The sequence below is a fragment of the Sarcophilus harrisii genome, chromosome 6 (assembly GCF_902635505.1).
Source record: "Sarcophilus harrisii chromosome 6, mSarHar1.11, whole genome shotgun sequence".
NCBI lineage: Eukaryota > Metazoa > Chordata > Mammalia > Dasyuromorphia > Dasyuridae > Sarcophilus > Sarcophilus harrisii.
The window spans coordinates 50,840,539-50,861,160 of NC_045431.1; the positions used below are offsets into that span (position 1 = coordinate 50,840,539).

Below are 20,622 nucleotides of genomic sequence, written 5' to 3' on the forward strand. Positions count from 1 at the left end.
ACCCCAAACATTGAGCCAGCACCAAATAGTTAGAAGGGCTATTTTTCCAAACATATGCTAATAGAATCATTGTTGAATAGGTAATTAGCCTTAAGTGCTTGGTTGTCTGATACAAGTATACCTTTTCATAGTTTCAGCCCTTTACACACAACACTACATGCTTTGGAAATATTTTCTTTCTTATTAAATTAATATGTTTATTGTTCTAGGTAGTATTCAAAATAAACTTGAAGTTTTTTTATGTCTAAAAATCATTAAAATAATTATTTTTAGTTTTAGTTTTTTTGTAGTATATTCTTATGCCTATTAAATATACCCACTCAGCCTCTTTCCATTTATTTTTTTCAGCTGTGCATAATTTGTTCCTTTGGGTATATGATCTTGAATAAAAGAAGAGTTATCATAAATACACTGAAGTATAACAATTAAGGCAATACTCAACAGACTATCAATTAAGAACTTAACTTCTTTACAAATCATAATGTCTTCTTTGACTTTTATAACCTACACAGAGTATATTATTTCCGTCTCTTTGGAAATTTCTTTTGGAATATCAAACCATCTTTTTGCCTTATAATTACTCTCTCCATTATAATGAGTTCTTTTAGATATTGGTGTGTAAATAATTGGCCATTGTGTTTCATAAATAGGTTTCTTTTTTAATTTTATGAAGATGATGAAGTTAAAACCAGTAACATTGGAAGGATATATTTTAAGCAATTCATAAAAGAAAAGTATCATATAAATGATCTACTATTATTAGATCTTATTCATTATTATTGATAGCTCTAATAGATTATACAATCCAAGAAATGTTTTATTTTTTACTTCTGATAATTTCACAGCTCTTTAAGATGATTTTGTTATTCAATAACATATCATTGATGGAAATTCAGAGAACCTTTCATAGCTTTATTAAGCTGGGAAAGCATGGATATAAAGCAGTTTATTTTTTTGCCTAAAGATATCTTGCACTCAAAGAGGAAAAAATATAGACTTGTGATATTTATTGACATCATGTAGTATCTACTGATAAATTTGATTTCACCAATAAAATTAGGGCATCATAAAATTAGGACTAGGGTGTGAATGGGTCCTATTGATTCTCTTACTGATAAGATACTATCATCTTCCAGAAGGAGATAATACAGCCAAAAAATGATAATTCTTTGTTTCATTGTAATTAGAGAAGCAAAATACTTCATGGAGGATCAAATGGGATAATATTTGTAAAACGCTCTTAAGGCACAGTGTTTAGCACATAGTAGATTATACATACATATATATATATATATATATATATATATATATATATATACTTTTTTTTCTTTTCCCTTCCTTAGACAAGTCATTTCTACAGGTCTTCTAGGTCTTCTAACAGGTACTCTTAATTTCTTATTATAGCTTTTTATTGACAAAACATACACATGGGTAATTTTTCAGTATTGACCCTTGCAAAAACTTCTGTTCTACTTTCCCCCTCCTTCCCTCTACCCACTTCCCTAGATGGCAGGTAGTCCCATACATGCTAAAATATATTAAAGTATGTGTTAAATACAATAAATGTATACATATTTATATAGTTATCTTGCTGCACAAGAAAAATCAGATTTAGGAAGAAGATAAAAATAATCTGAGAAGAAAAACAAAAATCTAACAGGTATTCTAACAGGATTTGCATTCCTGTGATATCCTATTGCCATTTATTTCTGCTGAAAATAGCTGGAAATAGTCATTCATTTTTCTTAAATGCAGCATTAAATATCAGAACTGAATCTTAGAAATTTGGCTATTTTTGTGGAACGACTATCCCATTTGGACTATGATGTTGCTGCTAAACTTTCAAAAAGATAAATCATTGGGAGAAGCTAAAAGAAACAAACCACACATAATTAATTGTTTATAACTCTCTACAAACCACACATAATTAATTGTTTATAACTCTCTAAAGTTTCATTTTACTTAAGCCTAAAATCAAGTTTTGAACTGTTTCATAGACACATAACTAAGGCAGAAGACAAAACTTTATTGAGTTTTCCCTCTAGTATCTGTAAACCTATATTAGAAGAGAAAGAAAATCAAACTAGAATATATAGAACTGAGTATTTCTTCTAATTGGAATTTTGACAAAGCCTTCTAGAAGAAAGAAAGGCAAAGGCCACTATGTTAATATATGAACAGCTATATTCCTAAAATTTATATTCTTATTTATCATGACTAATTGGTTCTCTCTTTTTTTCTATATCTTCTTATGTAGATAAATAAAATTAGAGAGAAAAATATCCATATATAAGTGGATCAAAGCATGGATTTAATAAACCAAAGAGAAAAAAGAAGTGACTTACTGGATCAGATACCCTGTTCAACATTTCTGAATCAAACCAATACCAGATTCCCAAAACATAATAAGGAGTCCAGCAGACGGTGAATAAAGTAGCAAAAGCTACAGTCATCTTTAGTGTCCTCAAACGTGCTCTTGGGATATTGTTCTTTGATCGATTCAGTTGCAGTTCTATTTAAAAAAAAGGAGGGGGGGGGAGGAAATGCATATTTCATTTTCATTAATATCAAAAAAACTCAAAAAAGAAGTAACATACAATCTAAAACAACACAGCTAATCCCGAAAAAAAAAAAAAAAAACCATCTTTCCCATTAGCTACCAGTCTATTTAAAATAATAACAATAATATTCCTTTTTTGAAAAGTATCTTTTTGTCTCAGTTTTCTTAATGTCATAAAATGTAGAAAAGGCTAAATTTCATAGCTCTCTTAAAATTTGTGATCCTGTCCAAACTTATTTTGTATTTGATTACATTGATTGGTCCCTTTACACTGAACACTTTCTATTTATCAGTAACACACCTTTTAAAGTCAGGATAACCTTAACTATTTGGTGTTTTTTAAAAGTCAGGCTAGTTAATTAAGTTTAGGAATTAATTTTTAGGGAATCAAACTATAGTTTGAAATGCTCTTGAATTTCAGTTTAAAAGGACATATTTCCATTTTAGACATAATTTTATAATTTAAAAAAATAACACTAGACTAAAAACTTCATAGGTTGAGTCTCTCAAGGAAAATCATTCCTGTACTCAAGAAAGTATCTTTTTCACAATTTCTTATTCAATATTCTTAGTGAAAAGAAACCATAGGCAGAAAAGAATACATTTTTAATGACTCAGCATTTGATTCTTGTAAAACTAATTTCAAAATAGATCTATTAAGACAGGTCATTTTTTTTGCAAAGTATTAATCAGTTAACTAATTAATAATAAATTAATAATAAAAAGCACAATAATGCTTTCTGTCTGACTGGTCTAAGAAATAACATATGAAGAAAATGCTTTCCCGCCTCACTCTTTTCCTGCTATTTGAGAGAAAATTGGGGACTTCATCTGATTTCTAATTATTCACAGGATCTTTTAAGGACATTCTAACATAGCCTTGAGTCCAGAAGTCATGGAAAAATCCCCATATGGGACTTTAAAGAAGAAGATATATTGTTTTTCACTTTATGGATATTCCATATACACTTTTTGAAGAGATGAATGATAGCTGTAAGACAGCCTTTTTTTGTCTTGAGTGTACAATGTTATGGACTATAAACAAAACTATTTCTTTTTCCTGCAAGAAATAGAAAGATATGTACAATATAAAGCACAAAGAGGGAAAAAGCATCTGTTTCAGCCCAGGGTCTATCTTGTTAATAGTTGTTTCATGTCCTGTATCTCTCTACTGACTTTTAACTTTCTCTGCAATGGTCCATCTTTTCATTTTCAATTCCTTCGTTCAAACAGGAAATAAACATTAGTTATTTCATTTCTTAATTTTTAGCCTCTATGGTACAGAAACTATGAAAGGAAGAACTCTATTCTTATGAGGGAGTTATGATATGGTGAAAATGATTCTAGCATTGCAGACCAGTATAATGAAAGAGTGGGATAAAGTAGAGGGAAGGTTTGATTAAAAACTGTTTTCACACTCACTGGCTGGAAAGATAAAAATTACATTTATATAGGGCGAAAAAAAAAAAACATTTATATAGGGTGGGAGCAGAAAGTATCTCATGACAGCATCTTCAAATCACTGAAACAAAATACTTTCTAAAAATATTTTCTCTTAAGAATTGCACATGTTTAACCTATATTGGATTACTTGCTATTTATGGGAGGGAGGAGAAAAATTTGGAACATAAGATTTTACAAAGGTGAATGTTGAAAACTATCTTTGCATGTATTTTGAAAAACTATTATAAATTTTTTTTTCTGCTGATAGTGAATAGTCCAGTCCCTCTAGCCTATTTGTAATAAAATCTTATGTTAAAGTATTACCAAAGATAATTATTATTTCACTGTTCAACAAAATGTCTTCTTGGTGTCATATAGTTATTCATAAATTAACAAATATTTTAACATTAGTTTTCAGAATAATAATTATCATTGTAGTGTTTTTAGGGATAGCAGGCAAATTATATATTCAATAATATTTTCCTTTCATATAAAAGTTATGTTGTTGAGTTATGGAATTTTGAATGTGAAGCAGAAGAGTTTTCCTCAAGTGATTTTATTATCTATATATAAGGCCATAGGTAATATTTTGATTATTTCCAGAAATATGCCTAATTTTAAATTTTTACCAGAATGGAAACTTAACAGTCAAAGTGGGATACAAATCATCAGAAAGTAATTTTTAAGTAACTGAGTGCCTGGTGCTACATCTCAGTCTGAAAGAATAGCCCTTTGAGTTCTGGAGGAGTAAGTAATTATGGTTGGAAAGAAAAATCCTGGAAGAGCTACCACACAGAGGTAAGGCAGGCTTTGTTCTTGTCTGTGGTGGAGCTGGATGGGATTTAATTGGCCAATTCAACACTGATTGCACCTGTTCAACAACTGTGTGTTTAAGATATAGAAAAACTGTAAAGAGAACATACCCTGGGGATCCTGATGAAGGACCTGTGTCAAGGTGAAGATGATTTTCGTATTGCACACCAGCATGATGAGAAGAGGAATGATGAACAGGCAACTGAAGGTCAAGAGGTTATAGAAAGCCTCCTGCCACCACTCTGGAAAACTGCAGTGTGTCACACATTGAGAAAAGATTCCTGTCTGTCCGGAGTTATCCTTTACATAGATCATCCTAAAAATGTACAACTGTAGAAAGGAAGTAAAAATAAAAGGTGGTCTGGTTTTCTCAGGTTATATTTTCTTTCGGAAAGCTTTCTTTTAATGTCTTGTACCTCACCTTTAAAACGCACTTGTTAAAATTAACTCCACAGATGATTAGCTTTTATTTAAAACGATCACCTGATGTCATTTTCAAAGATGTTAAAGGCTAATTGTGAATGAGAAGGAACTTAGCAGGTATTTATTGCGATTTGGAAGTTGAGACTGACTCAGATAATAATAATCAGGAAGGGTATTTAAAAACGAATTTTTTTTTTCTTTTTTTTCTCAGGCAAAATTCCTTGTGATTATGAGGAATAAGAGAAAAGATACCTCAGGTTTGGTTGTAACTAGATCATATAAAATATATGCTTACACCAATGATGTGGATAAAGGAAATCCTGGTTCTGAAGCCTCAAAGACCTGAGTTCTGTACTTGATATAGACAACTACTAACTTCGTCACTATTTCAAAATGTGATCATTAGAAATTATAAAACCTCTCTAGGATTTACTTTTCTCATCTATAAAATGTAGACTACAATAGCAGCTACCTTATAGGATTCTTACATGGATCAAATGAGATTATATCTATATCTATATCTTTATAAACTTTAATGTACTATCTAAATATCATTAATTAAGGTATTATCTAAATACCCTTAATTAATTTTTGCAAAGGAAAATCCAATAAATTGGAGAAATATATGAACAAGTATAGCCAAGGTTGTTTTCTAATTTGTCATTTTTAAAGTGGATGGAATGAATCAGCATGAGTTCATTCAGTTTGCAAACAGTTTGAAAATATTAGGTGTATTGAATTTTATTTGTTCTCAGTTTCTTCTGACCCCATTTACAGAGATGTCTGATCTTCCTACTCATATCCATAGCTGTTATTGTTGTTTTTAATTCCAAATGCTCCATGTTATTAGACTGTGAGAATACGAGCATCCACATGAAATTGAGATTCTCAGACTACTCATTCTTATCATTTATCCTTTCCAACACCCAAATGCCTAGTAAATCCAAACAAAAAAGGGGAAGGAAAGTGGAATAAGTATTTACATAGATCCTACTATGTGCCAGTCATTGTGTTAAGTGCTTTAAAAAATACAAATATTGTCATTTGATCCTTACAACAACTTACAAAGTAGGTGTTATTAGTGTTTATATTTTACAATTGAGGAAACTGAGGCAAACAGATTAAATGAATCAGTCACCTGGGAACACACGGATTATTGTGTGACTCAGTCATTTATTTCCTGCACTTCTACTGCTTCTACTAAAATCAGTTAACATTTATTAAACAACTGTTATATGCCAGGCATTGTAATTAATGCTAGGAATACAAAAAGAGGCAAAAGAGAGACAAGGAGCTCACAATTTAATGGGAGGCAACAATAAGCAAAGATATATATATATATATATATATATATATATATATATATATATATATATATATATATATATAAAGCAAGTTATATACAGAATAAATAGAAAATAATCAAAAGAAGGAAGGCACTGGAATTGAGTGGTTAAAAAAGGCTTTCTTTAGAAGGAGTAATTTTATTTGAAACTTTGTAAGGAAGCCAGGGTGGGTCACTATTTGGAGCAGAAGAAGGAGAATATTTTAAGCCTCAAAGATAGAGAAAATGCCCAGAGCAGAGAGATGGGGTGTCTTGTTCATGGAACAGCCAGGGGGCCAGTTTCACTGGATCAAAGAGTATGTGTCAGAAAGTAAGGTATAAGAATATTGGAAAGGTAAGAAGTGGGTAGGTTATATCTTTGAATGCCAAAGAGTGCACTCTTTTTGTTCCATGGAGCAATAGGAAGCTACTGGAGTTTATTAAGTAGAAGGGATGACATGGTTGGACCATTGCTTTAGGAAAATCATGTTGGTGGCTGAATGGAGGATGGATTAGTGTGCCGATAGACTTTATAGGCAGAGGTGCAAAGACTCACCAGGAATAGGAGGAGGAATATAAGAGGCAAGATATGTTAACTGATTTTATTTAAGTATGTAGTGATTTTTTTAAGCCTCTGTATGGTGGGGCTGGTAGTAATTTAAAAATTTTTTGTGTGAATTTTGGATTTTTTTTTCTCTTCATTAAACATTTCTGTTTACATTACAATATATCTTAACATCTAATGGATAGAGAGCTGACCTCAAAGTTAAAGAGAGATCAAGTTTCAAGTCCCACTTCTGACATACTGGCTGTGTGACCCCAGGCAAGCAAATTAACTTTTAAGTGATTTAGAGAACTTTAAAAACACTGACTTTAGTAGAAGGACTTTCTTCACATGGAAAGGAGTTTCTTATGCCAGTGAAATTATTGGATTAGTCCCAATCCTTACATTAAGCGTGTAACCATTCCTGAACTTTTTTCTTTTTTCTTTATTTTGGCCAGTGCTTCTGTTTTGGTAAATATGGCAAGTAAATATATATTCACATTTACCTTTCAACTCTTTTAAAGCTAACACCTAGTACGCATTTTTAAATGAATGCCAAAGTTTTGTATGTTTTAAGAATCAAAGACTTCTAGCTGGAAGAGACCTTAGAGGTCTGATCTTTTTATTTTATAGATGAGGAAGTAGGCCCTGAGTTGAAAGAAGAATACAATTTTTTTCCTGTCATTTAAGTTCTGATTTATGATGTTAAAATAAAAAACATAAGAGTTACAAGGTATTTTTAACTAAAAACAAAACAAATCAATTACTAATATAACCCACTAGAGGGAGACCAGTGATCACAGTATTAGTATTAACATCAAGAATGAAAATGATACTTCATCTAGTTCACTTCCTTTTATCTTCCTTGCCTCCCTTTCTTATATCCTCCTTTCCTTCCTTTCTTTCTTTCCTCTTTTTTGTTTTTCCTCTTTCCCTCTCTTCCTTCCTTTCTTTTTTTTTTCTGTGTAGAGAAAACTAACTGGATTTCCCTATAAATTAGGAGAGAAATTTTTATTTACATATATACATATATGTGTGTATATATATTCATTCATTCATTTATTTTTCTTTTCTTACAACATAGTTCAACATAGTTCAACATAGTTCAAGATTTTAGCTTCACTTTGACACCATTGGTGGTATTAATGCGTTCTTACTTTGAAAAATAGAAAACATCTTTTTTTTTTTTTTTTTTTTTTGGTCCATTTCCATTAGTTCTCAGATGTAAGTATGTTTACATACTCTAAAACAGATTAACTTAATATCTTTGAACTGGAATTTTAAAAAATCACCTTGAACAACATTGAGCTCTATTTTATAGCTACCCAAATCATAATGAAAATATACTAGAAGGCAGTGACTTTAAAGAACAGTACCAATTTTGTGGCTCATTTATGAATTTTTATTACTTTTATTTAAGTTCTTAATTATTTATATACTAATATATTTTGAATCTAATACATTTTGTCTTTCAGGGAAACATTTACTTATTTGACAATTCAAGGTATCCCATGTTTTATTTTGTTAGGTGGTATTTTTAATTTTTTAAATTATTTTGAAATTTAGTCCTCTAGGATATTAACCATGAAGGCAAGGAAAGATAAGGAGATTATCTTACTATTACAGAATGGTAAGATAAAATAACAGTTTTCTAAAGTTGGAGGTGACATAGTAGAGTACATATTTATAGACATAAGGGAAAGGGTCATTAATTCTCAGAGATTTTGAAGGTAAGAAAGATTGGGGATGATCATATGGGCAATCTGTTAGAAAAGATGGGAGATGAGTACTTGTAGAGGGGTTGACTTTGGCACAGAAAAAGACCACTTCTTCGTCTAAGGCTGAAGTGAAGGAAGGAGTGGGGAAGATGTCTGAGTGAAACAAGGATGATAGGAGAAGAGGAAATGCTTATCACATGGTATCAATTTTTTATATATATGAGGTCCTCAGTGAGATCATATAGGAAGGGTATGTGCTGCAGGTAGTTTGAAAGGAGGTAAAAAGGCTTTTTCTATGTGGAAGCAGCTATGTTTCCTACTCTTATTCCTCTTGCTATTTTTTCCAAGGGGGCAGGAAAATAAGAGAAAGAAAATGGTGGTGAGAAAAAGAATCAGGTGATCCAATGGTTAGCCTGGTGGCTTGCATAACTTCATTGATTCTGATACTTTCTAGATCCTGCTTCTCTCCACCATAATCCTGGAAGAGAATGTGTCATTAGCTTGACAAGTTCCATCTTGTTTCTGTTCAATTCAATAGGCGTTTATTGAACACCTATGCTGTGCTAGCTACTTTACCTTCAAGGACATTTAACTGGGGGGGATGGAAGATAATGTTATAAATATATAAATATATATGTTGTAAATAGCTTATATGAGGAAGGAGAGAGAGTACTTACAAATAGGAAGATCAGTGAGGATGCACCTGAATTGAGCCTTGAAAGAAACTAAGGATTTTGAGAAGATGGTGTGAGGAAGGATAAAGGAGTCTGGGCAAAAGCACTGAGACAGGAGAATAAAACTTTGAGTTTAGAAATTAACAGATATATCAGTTTGTATTGAATTTTTGGTAGCTTATTTTAAATTTTCTTTTCTTCTGTGTGTATGTATGTGTGTGAGGGGGGGGGAGGGAGAAAAATTAAGTTTATAGGACTTATAGAGTCTGAAAGGGTGATCGGAGTTGTCTGGTCCAGTTACCCCATTTAACAGATCAGAGAACTGAGGTCCAGAGAATTTGGGTTATGCTTAAGATCACATAAGTAGTATGTAGCCGAATTGTTATTTAACCCCTGGTCTTTCGACTTCAAATCTAATATCCTTTTGTGAAAATTTCTATAGATTTTGTTAAGGGAGGCTATGGAGTTAGTTTAGCTTGTGACGACTCTGGTGGTAGTAGCTTATTTTCTTTTTTCTACTTCCTTTAATCCCTGGGGCAACTCTATCAGAGTTTGGTCCCCTTCTGTCATCCTTCCATGATTTAGAAATCTGTACTTTTATCTTTTTTTACTTAGAAAAAAAGGAGCGGTATATATGCATTTTCTCTCAAAATATCATCTCTGAAAATTACACTTTTCAGAATCACAGTATATCAGAGCTGTCAGGGCCTCAGAGAGAGCCTTTAGTGTAATCCATACCAACAAAATTTCATCTACAAAATTCCCCCAAAGAGGTCATTCAGACTCCGCTTGAGTCTAGTCCCAGTGTGACCTATTCTTCTGGAGTTCTAATCATAAAGGAAAACTTTCCTTCTATATAGCCCCAATTTGCTTCTTTGCAACTTCCATCCATCATTCTTGCTTCTTTTTTGGGAGGGAGGAGGGGCAGAGCAAGTCAGATCCATCTTCCACATAATAGCCCTTCAGATACTTGAGAACAGATATCATGTAACATCACCAACCCCATCCTTTGCTTCTCCAAAATAGTTCTATTTAATCTAGCAATTTAACAAATTTTTATTTGGCGTCAATGTAAGGCACTGTGAAATATGCTGGAGGAGTACAAAGACAAAAAGGAAATGATCCCTAGATCCCCTCAAGGAGATCGTATTGGGTAGGAAATGTGTGTTGGGAATCTGTTTCAATATATGTGCAAATAAATACAATACAGAGGAAATTGAAAAGATAGAGGATCCTAATGAGGGTGAAGAAGGGGATAGGAGAAGGTGTGTGCTTAGGGAAGGCTTAAAAGTGGAAGTGGTACCAGAGCTGAGCCTTAAAGACTATGTTGCTGTGAAGTAGAGATGAGGAGAGAGTGCATTATAAAAATGGAGAATGGTGAAGGAGTACTGGATTAAGGGATAGACGGAGAGTCTAATTTCTCTATAATATAAACTTTTTGAAAAGTTGTATAAAATAAGGCTGAAATGGTAGGTGGGAATGAGAACCTATTATAGAGGGTCTAAAATGCCAGCTTAAGGAGTTTGTATTTGTGCGTGCTGAGGTGCCACCAAATTAAAAAAAAATGATGCCTTTAAAAGTACCATTGCTATCCAATAATACCTCTCCCATGAAAATTACCCTCCCTTGTCACAAAGCAAAATAGTCAAGCAAAACTGATTGCCAGCCATTGCATTTAGAGCCAGGTCATTCCATACTGATAATCTCCCACCTCCCTTAAGAAAGGAGGAGAGTGTGTTTCATCACCTGGTCCAAATTCAGCTTCCTTTTAGTTTTATTTTCATTTGCATGGTAATTGTGTATTGTGTATATATTGTTCTCGTGATGCTGTGTTCACCTTCCCATGTTTCTACGAATTTCTTATTTAACAGTTCTTATGGTGAAGTAATATTCCATTGAATTAGTTTTGTTTTATTTTTTGAGGAAGTTGATGTGTTCAGAGTGTTGTAAAGAATATACTGTAGAGTTGAGGAGACAGATCGAGAGCAGGGAGACTGTTTAGGAAGTTTTTACAGGTTAGACATGATGACCTGAATTAGAAGAATATCTAGATGAGTAGAGAGGAACCAGGTATAAGAGATGTTCTTTCAATTAATTCTTGTGTAATATTTTTAGTGTTCTTCTAACTGCTACCCTGGTGTACCAAATTATGACCATGTAAATTCCATGAAAACATACTTTCACATATTTTTAGCTTAAATACTAATGGATGACTCACAAATTTTGCTTGTAGGCCCACATTAGCCTGGATTTTAAAGCTGTCACTTGATAATGCTTCACATCAACATAGATAAGATAATGTCATTTTTTTTTCCAAACAAAATTGTTTTCTTATGTCTCCTGTCGTTTTAAAATGACTAAGTTTAAAGGATCTAATTTTGAATTAGATATGGACACACCTAGTTCAGAAAGTACTTCATCCTTCATCAGCCTAGTAACAGATTGTTTTAAATCAGATCCATATATAATTACATTCCCAAGAATCCAGTTGTTATCTTCGTTTGTCCTAGTAAGTATAGCTTTTCAGATTGAATGAAACGGAGGCTACTTAGATAGGAAGTAAACTGTACTGTACTGGCCAAACTTCCTTGTCATTGATTATGAAGATCTTAGGAATTTTGAAATATACAACACTTATATTCATTCGATTTTTGGTCTCAGCTATTTATTCTCATGCTTAATTTTGTTTGCCTTGGTCTCCTAAACCTACTAGCTACTAAGACTTCTGAATCCATCAGACCATTCAAAGTCATCACCAATATAGAGATTGGGTTTTGGGAGTTGTGGGTGGAAGAATCCAGACAAAATGGGAGGCAGGTGTCAGTTTTGTATTCCTGCAATTGTAATTTAGTAAAAGGGCAGCTAGATGGTGCAGTGCCCAAGGTTCTGGGTTTGGAATCGGGAAGATGACTCGTGTATTAAAATCTGGCATCAGACATTTACTAGCTGTGTGACCCTCACCAAGACACAGCCTTTGCCTCAATTTCCTCATCTGTAAAGTAAATTGAGAAAAAAATGGCAAATCACCCCAGTATCTTTGCCAAGAAAACCCCAAATGGTGTCACAAAATGTCAAACACAACTGAAAAATGGCTGAACAACAAGAAGTTTGGTGAAACCAAGACAAAAACTAAATATAATCTCTTAATTCTTTGTCTGGTATGACTACAAATAAACAGTACACAAGGAATAGATTAGAGGGGAAAAGTTTTAGTAGTTACACCAGTTATAAATATATAAGAATGGGTCGTTCTCAGATAGCATAGTTATAGAATGTGGTAAGACATGGGGTATATTGGTAATATATCAAAGTTTATAAATGAGCTTTTTTAACTTCTCCCTCCTGAATTGAATCATTGAAAACTCTTCAGCAGATTTATCTTTTAATCAGAGGATTTTTTTAATCATAAAGGATTATAATCCTTTAAAAATTCACAGAGATTACCTAGGAAAGATTCTACGTGTTACTAAATTTTAAAAATCAGTTTATTTATTTCCTTTTTGCCATTTAGATTTATGGATATATGAGTAATCTTTTCAACATATAAAGATTTTGTGATTCATTTAAATCAATATTTGATATATATGCCCTTGGGAAAAGATCTTTAGAAAATAGAATGATGATATTTTCTTTGTACTCAGTACCCAGCTCTGATCTTTTCCCTTCACACTGACCTTAGGCTAAAGCAATGATCTTAAGATATGATTATTTTATAGTATATTTTTATATGGTATATATTTTATACTATATAGTTTACTATTAAAAAAAAGAAAAATTAGAGGTGGGGTAATCATATAGACTGACAAACCAAATGCTGTATGGGTATACATTAAATATTACAAAAGAACTAGAGGAAGGCCTCCAGATCTTTGTGTAGATATCTCAGTAGGTACACAGGTAATCCCTGTAATCTCTTGAAAGAATCCCAAAATAGTGAGGATGTGGACAGATTGTTATCTGTGCTGATGAATGGAGAATCTATCTTGATAAGAGCTTGGACACTGTATCATGTGTGATATTAAATTTTACCACGTGTCTACAAAAGGATTATTTTTCCTATTTTCTCTATACAAACCTGATTGCCCTGATTACAGTTTCCTTCTTGTTAATCTATGTATTCACACATACAGAGAAAACAGAGAAATTGGCCCTGTTGTGGATACAAGACACATCATATAGCAATTGTATACTTTTGTTCAGATTTGGAATTTTGGTTGTACACTTAACTTGTATTCCAACTGCTACAGGATGTCTGTTCTTGAATGTTTAGCAGTCACAGCAAGATCAGTATGTTTTCAAACAAGCTCATCAACCTTTCTTCCTAAACCTCCAAATTAGCTTCCCAGTTCAACTTCCCCATTTCATACAGAGATGTCATCATTTCCCCAGTTTTCTATTTTATTAACCTTGGAGTCATTTTTAATTTCCTTGTTTTTTACAAGTCAAGACATTTTACTGTCAAGACATCTTATTGTTCCTTTTGTCAGAATTTATATTTCTCTATAATTTCTATTCCAACTGTCATTAGTCAGAGACTTCATGATTTATAAAATTATTACATTTCCCTAAACAGTCTCTCTGATGTTCTCCCTCTCCATTTAATTCTGTATCTCAGTAGAATTTAAACTCATTGAGAAAAAGGATTGCTCTTAATCTTTGTCCTTGAATCCCTAAGGCAATGTTTTATACATTTATTGTTCAGTTGTGTCTGACTCTTTTTGACCCCATTTGGGGTTTTCTTGGCAGAGATAGTACAGTGATTTGCCATTTTTTTTTCTCTAGCTCATTTTACAGATAAGGAAACTGAGGCAATCATGTTTAAATGACTTGCTCAGGCTAATAAGGATATGAGTTCAGATTTGAACTTAGAAAGATGATTCTTCTAGACTCCAGGCTTGGTGCTCTATCCATTGTGCCACCTAGCTGCTATTACTTTGTACATGGTGGATATTTAAAAAATTATTGCTTGCTTATTGATTATATTGCTGCTATCCTAATTTTTCTAAAGCATCATTCCATAAAATTAGAATAGCAGCAATATACTCAATTATCCTCTAATAACTCCATGTGTGTTAGTTCTAGTTCCTCAATTGAATTGTAAACTTGAAGAACGGGATCTTTCCCTTAGTACTTAGCAGACTGTTGGGAATATGGGAACACAGACTTAGAGCAAGAAGGATACCATTAAGCTGGTGTCCATAAATATTTCATTTTGTTCTGTCTCAAGACCAAACAACTAACAAGTTACAAAAGCAAAGACTTAGAAATTTTCATGAACTGGTTTCAAATTAAGACTTTTAACTTTTCCATTGAATGAATGGAATTCATTCATATTCATGTATTTTATAGGACAATTTTACTTTTCCAAGGAAATAAAATAATTTTATTCTTTTTTATTTCATCATACTTACAATTGACCCCATGAAATATCTTATCCTTACTTTCTTAGGGTGAAATTTAGAGACATAGTCATTAGATTTGGCTAAGAGCTTAAGTTCAAGAAATGGTATGGAAACCTGAATTCCTACTTTACTGAGATATTTAAAGATCAAATTGCCCCTCTCTTTTTTTTTTGCTGAGGCAATTGGGGTTAAGTGACTTACCCAGGGTCACAGCTAGGAAGTGTTAAGTGTCTGAGATCAGATTTGAACTCAGGTCCTCCTGACTTCAGGGCTGGTACTCTATCCACTGTATCACCTAGCTGCCCCTTGCATCCCTCTTTCTTAAGGAAAAAAAATTTTCATAGCCAAGGAAGTTCAAGATTTTCAGTGAGAGTGGGAGTATATATAGAGAACATCCTGGTTAGCTTATTTGTGGTCCATACCTTGAGTTTTAGGTTACATAAGGGAGCAGACATAACTTGCCTGTGGTTAAGAATCTTTACTATTTGCAAGAGTTTTTTTCTACTTTCCAGAAGAAATCAGACTATTTGACTTTGATTGCCTTCATTGACCATCTTGTGCTAAAAATCAAATTCTTCAGGTCAATTAAATAGTTAGATACTCAGAACTTAACTTTAGTTCTCTGCAACAAGATTAACCTACCCAAGTCATATATTATTGCTGTGGAACCTTTGCCTAGTGTCAATAAATCCCAAATTAAGAATCTGGTAAAAATTAAAAATTTCACAACTTGCCGTTTTTATTTTTCCTTTTTAAGTTAATCATGGCTAGCTGAAAACTCCTAACTCCTTCCCCTACCCCCACCCCAAAATATATAAGAATATAGCTTAAAGTACTCCATGTAATAAATTATATCATCTTCCTCTCTGTGAATCATAAATTTCTTATGGTATAGTATCCATTTTATCTATGTATCAACATATTTATCCAAGTAGCAATGTTTTGCTTCAAATACTATGTGTCATTTAACCTCACTTAGCCTTTCCTTATTCACGGACTGAGGATAACAATAGGACCAATCTCATAGAATTATCATAAATAACAAGTGAAACAGTAGACGTAAAGGCAGTTTGTAAACTTTAAGGTGCTACATGAATGGTAACTATTATTATCAATTAATCGATTGGTCAATTGGTCTATTGATTAACACTTTAAGGGAATTTGAGGCTAACCCTAAAAATTGTAAAGGGCTTTCCTGAATGTTAGGTAAGAAATTTGTAATATATATTCTAATAAGTCCCATTACTCCAACAAGAAGAGATGTTTACCTGTGGCCCAGCAAAGACAATACTGAGAAACCAGGCTACGCCAATCATAGATTGTCCAAACTTTGTGTTGCTCTTCACAGTCAGGGGTCTGGTGATAGCCAAGAATCTATCCAAGCTGATCACTACCATCATGAAGGCAGGGGCATACATGGAGAAAAGCTTTAGATAGCTGAGAGCTTTGCACAAGAACTCCCCAGCATACCACTGCACAGTCATATTCCATATCCCATCCAACGGCATAACTATCATGGTTTCCAGCAGGTTGGCTAGTGTCAAATGCTTAAGAAGTAGCTTCATTCGTGGGAGCTTCTTCATTTCTTCTTTCTTCTGGGTCTGCCTCTGCAGCTTCATTAGAAAGGAGGTATTGAAAACTGTAGAGATCAGGAAAAGGAAGAAGGTGACCATTACCCGGATTTTGCCAGACAAAGTCAGGGTGGGGAGATCCCTGTGTGTCATTGGGAAGCTACTGTTAATGACTGAGCACTGAGTTTGCCCCTGTTCAGGGTAGGCTCTGTTTGCCATAGCTGTATATTCACTTCTGCTTATGATGTGAGTTTTATTTTGCCTTACCTAAAGGGAAATGCCCTTGGAATAGATCTGTGTCAAATTATGTTCCCTAGAGACTTTGGACTTGATGTGAAAGATCAAGGTGAACTTGTTTAGTGAGCATATAATCTAAGCAAGTGCCAAAGCAGATAATGCTGAACACTTTCTGAGGGTCACCTGTAACTGTAGTATTAGAACAGATGGCTTTGATAATCCCTTTTAAAGTTTGATTTACCTTTGTTTTTCTCTCTAGTAGAATAGGATGTACTCAAGCTTTATTTTGACTTTAAAAGTTTACTGATTTCATCATATTAGTCTTTAAAATTGTTGAATATTAGTTGCATAAAGAATACATGAAGAATGAAATGGGAATGCTGAAAAATAAATGTATTTAAAACCTGACAGTCCAGTAGAGAAAAAGTTATACAAGGACACTCTCAAGGTCTCTCTTAACAACTCTGGAATTGATTGTATGACATGGGAGACACTGGCACAGGATTGCCCAGCATGGCATGCCCTGTCAGAGAAGATTCTGTGTTCTATGAGCAAAAAAGAATTGAATTGGCCCAAATGTGAGATGCACAAAATTAAGAGACGCTACCCCAAATGTTCATAGGGATTAATTGTGTCTCCCTTATGGCAGAGCATTCTGAGCTCATATTGATATGATCAGCCACAGTCAGACACACTGTGACTCGACTCTAACATAGTGATATTATTTTGCTTCTCTTCGAGTATGAAGGACAGCAGCCAATCAACCAACCAACATATGCAAACTATTCAAATTACCTTTCCAAAAATAAATGGCATAAACATAGGATGAGGAGAAATCCATTTCAGCAGCCATCATCTTAAAGATAGCTATAATATTCAGTTGATCAGAAATTCAGTGCAAGCTAATGAAGGTAATGGAGTGTATGGTGTTTAGGACGAGCGTTTGTTGAACTCTTTTTTAGGGTGTTTATATATTTTTAAAGTTCACCTGATTCATCCAATGCTTGCCTGTGTCTCCAAAAAGCTATAGCATGTGCAGTAGTCATATCCTATTAAACTATCTTAGTAGATGAGTTAAACCAGATTGAAGGTAACTGACAGGCCTCAAACTGTTGGTGAGTTAGGGGAATGTCTACCCAAAGTATATGAAGACTTTCCCTGGTGAAAGGGTTAGATGAGAACAGTTAGTTCCAATGACCGTGAAGGTGACCGAAGCAGGTGCTGTGCAGTGCTTAGGAGCTTGGTCAGGTATCAAAACAGTAAGGTTATTCACTACATCCTGGGTCATAGCCAGTCATCTCAACTTTGGTTCTTCCCCTGGGCTTTGATGATTCAGGAAGAGAGAGTGACACTGATGACCTTGTGAAATTCTGCCTTTAATCCAATTTACTCACAAGTCAAGACTTCACTGGGATTTCACCGGTCCTCTTCAGAGATGAAGGAAAACAACAACACAAGCTAATGAAATGATGTGGGTACAAAAAACAAACAAAAATAAAGATGGATGTAGTCCTAATAGCAGGGTAGCATCAAGAATGAGCAAAATGAAAATACAAACATGCTCTATAGTTGTGAGACCATATCTCTATTCTGGGTACCACATTTTAAGAGACATTAACAAACTACTATTTGTCAGAGGAGTGTTACCGGATGGTGAAGAGTATGGAAACCAAATCATTCAAAGAACAATATAAGAAAGTAGCTCGATTTGTTTAGTCTAGAGAAGAGAAGAAATGATAACTATCTTTAGATATTTTAAAGGCCACCACGTGGAAAAAAGAATTTATTTCTGTGGGGGAAGAAGGTAGAATTAAGATTAATGGTTGGGAATTAAATAGAGAAAGCTTAGCACAGGGGAGAACTTTCTAAGAATTAAAAATCTACCAAAAATGGATTAGGCTGTCATGGTAGAGGGAACTGCCCATTTATGCAAGTGCCCAAATAGAACTTCTATAACTCAGGTATGTGGTAGAGTGGATTCCTGCATGGCATAGACTTTTAGACTAATGTAGTTCAAAGTTCCTTCCAACTCAAAAATTCTGTATTTCTTTGGTTCTTAACCAATAGAAAATAATCATGTTTTGGTACATAATTTGTTTAACTTAACCTTATGAGGAAATCTAATTGATCTAAGATTTAGAGAACATGGAAAGGAGAAGGGCTGAGATCAAGGGTGGCTGTAGTATAAAGCCCAATTGGACTTGTCTGAAGTCTGACACATATATTTAATTTAATATAGTAATAACAATTTTGCCCTATTTAGCTGTATTGTACTCTGAACTCTTTTTCCTATCCTCACTTTCTCTTTTATTTATTTTAATAATATTTCATTGTCATTCATTTCTTTCCTTCATTCCCCATTTTTGTATCATTATCATTAATTTCCCATCCCTGTCCTCAACTCTTTTTCTCTCCAAAATAAAAACCTATTCTTATAAAAATGTATTTTATTGCAAAGGTAGTATCTGTAAATATTTTTCTCACTCTGCTCATCTATACCCAGAGGTAGGAAGCATGCTCTATCACTGGCATTGTAGAGTTGAAATTTGTCATATCATTGATCAGAAATGAGAAAACTGAGGAAAAAAGTGATTTAAGGATCCACAGATAGTAAGTGACAGATTTGGGATCTGGACCCACGTTGGTTTAGTCTTTAACTATAAATACATTCTTTTTCAATTGCACCATGCTGTCTCCCAGAGCTATGTAGAATTAAAAAAAAATCAGTCCAGAGAGGAAAATTATCTAAGCTACATAATACTTATAAATCTTAATATGGTGGGAATCAAAGTAGAAGATCACATGCCATTTTTTAAGTTATCATGCATTATTTAGAAAACATACTGTGAGACTTTGTGAAAATACTTTTTCAAGAATGGATTTGTAAAAAGGACGATAAAAAGCAAAGTAAAAGATAGGAAGTTATAAATGAAAAGATACATTTTTTAGCCTAACAGATGGAAAAATAGCATATAATAAAGATGGAGAAATAGCATAATAAGATGATTATTTATTATTCAAAGTCATATCACATATATAAGGGAAAATATTTTAAATTATTTTAATTAAAATTAGTTACTATATTAAAATCATAAGGAATATGAATACATAGGAATTGTTTTAAAGTAATAAAAGAAATCTAACAAAAATCCATTATACTTTATTGTTTCTAAAAACATTTTCCATTAAATTTGTGATAATATATCTTTCTTTTGGTTAAGTTTATTTAGGTCACTGGTCCTAAAACAGTAAAAATTTTATTTTAATTATCTGCTGATCAGTACCTAATATATTCAAGTATCATTATTTTTAAATTTATACATATATATTATATGTGAATAATGCTGAAATTAACAGTAAAACGCAAAAGGAGAAGTTTGTCTTTGCTCTGTGCAATTTCCCAAGCCCCCCTGCTTCTAGATTAAATATTAGAGAAGGGTAGGCTACTCATACTTGTATTGATTATAGATTTGTATGTTAATATAGAATAGTTCTTATTTTAAAAATAAAATTCAGAAAATTATTTTTTGGTCTCATCAATTTAAATTGTCAGTAGGTCTGAATGGTTTAAATTTGGGTAATAACCACATCTGACTGCTTCATGTACTAATCTAATTCTTATAAGTTATATTACCCCTTATTTCATTTTTGTTTCTTCTTCCTTGTTACTCTAATATAATTCAGTAATTCTTTTAAATGAATAATTCCATGTGTATATTAAACTTTCTTTTTTCAATACAACGAGCTACGAACTGATTATTTAGTTGTTTTTGAGTATATGAAACTGAAATATGAAAATGAGAATAAATGAACTCACCAAGGTGATTTTCATAATAATTAGCATTATAGGCAAAATACCTTTAGTAATAGACTCCAAAAGGCATCTAATTTATTTGTTGTAGCATAAAAACTT

The 20,622-nt window shown here is 33.0% G+C and overlaps 1 protein-coding gene across 2 annotated transcripts; it reads right to left on the bottom strand.

Annotated features, from left to right (window-relative positions):
• Positions 1-2,006: 2,006 nt before the first annotated feature.
• GNRHR (gonadotropin releasing hormone receptor) lies at positions 2,007-16,693 on the bottom strand. 2 transcript variants are annotated; one of them, XM_003773219.2, is made up of 3 exons: positions 16,170-16,693; positions 4,927-5,146; positions 2,007-2,512 (listed from the first exon to the last, which is right to left on the bottom strand). In XM_003773219.2, exons 1-3 carry the CDS (start codon positions 16,689-16,691, stop codon positions 2,268-2,270), a joined length of 987 nt encoding a protein of 328 aa, XP_003773267.1. In that variant the 5' UTR covers positions 16,692-16,693; the 3' UTR covers positions 2,007-2,267. The 2 variants fall into 2 exon arrangements, with proteins under 2 accessions (XP_003773267.1, XP_012407685.1); XM_012552231.1 differs by having other exon boundaries at positions 2,377-2,512; positions 4,927-5,018; positions 16,170-16,691.
• Between the last annotated feature and the right edge of the window lie 3,929 nt (positions 16,694-20,622).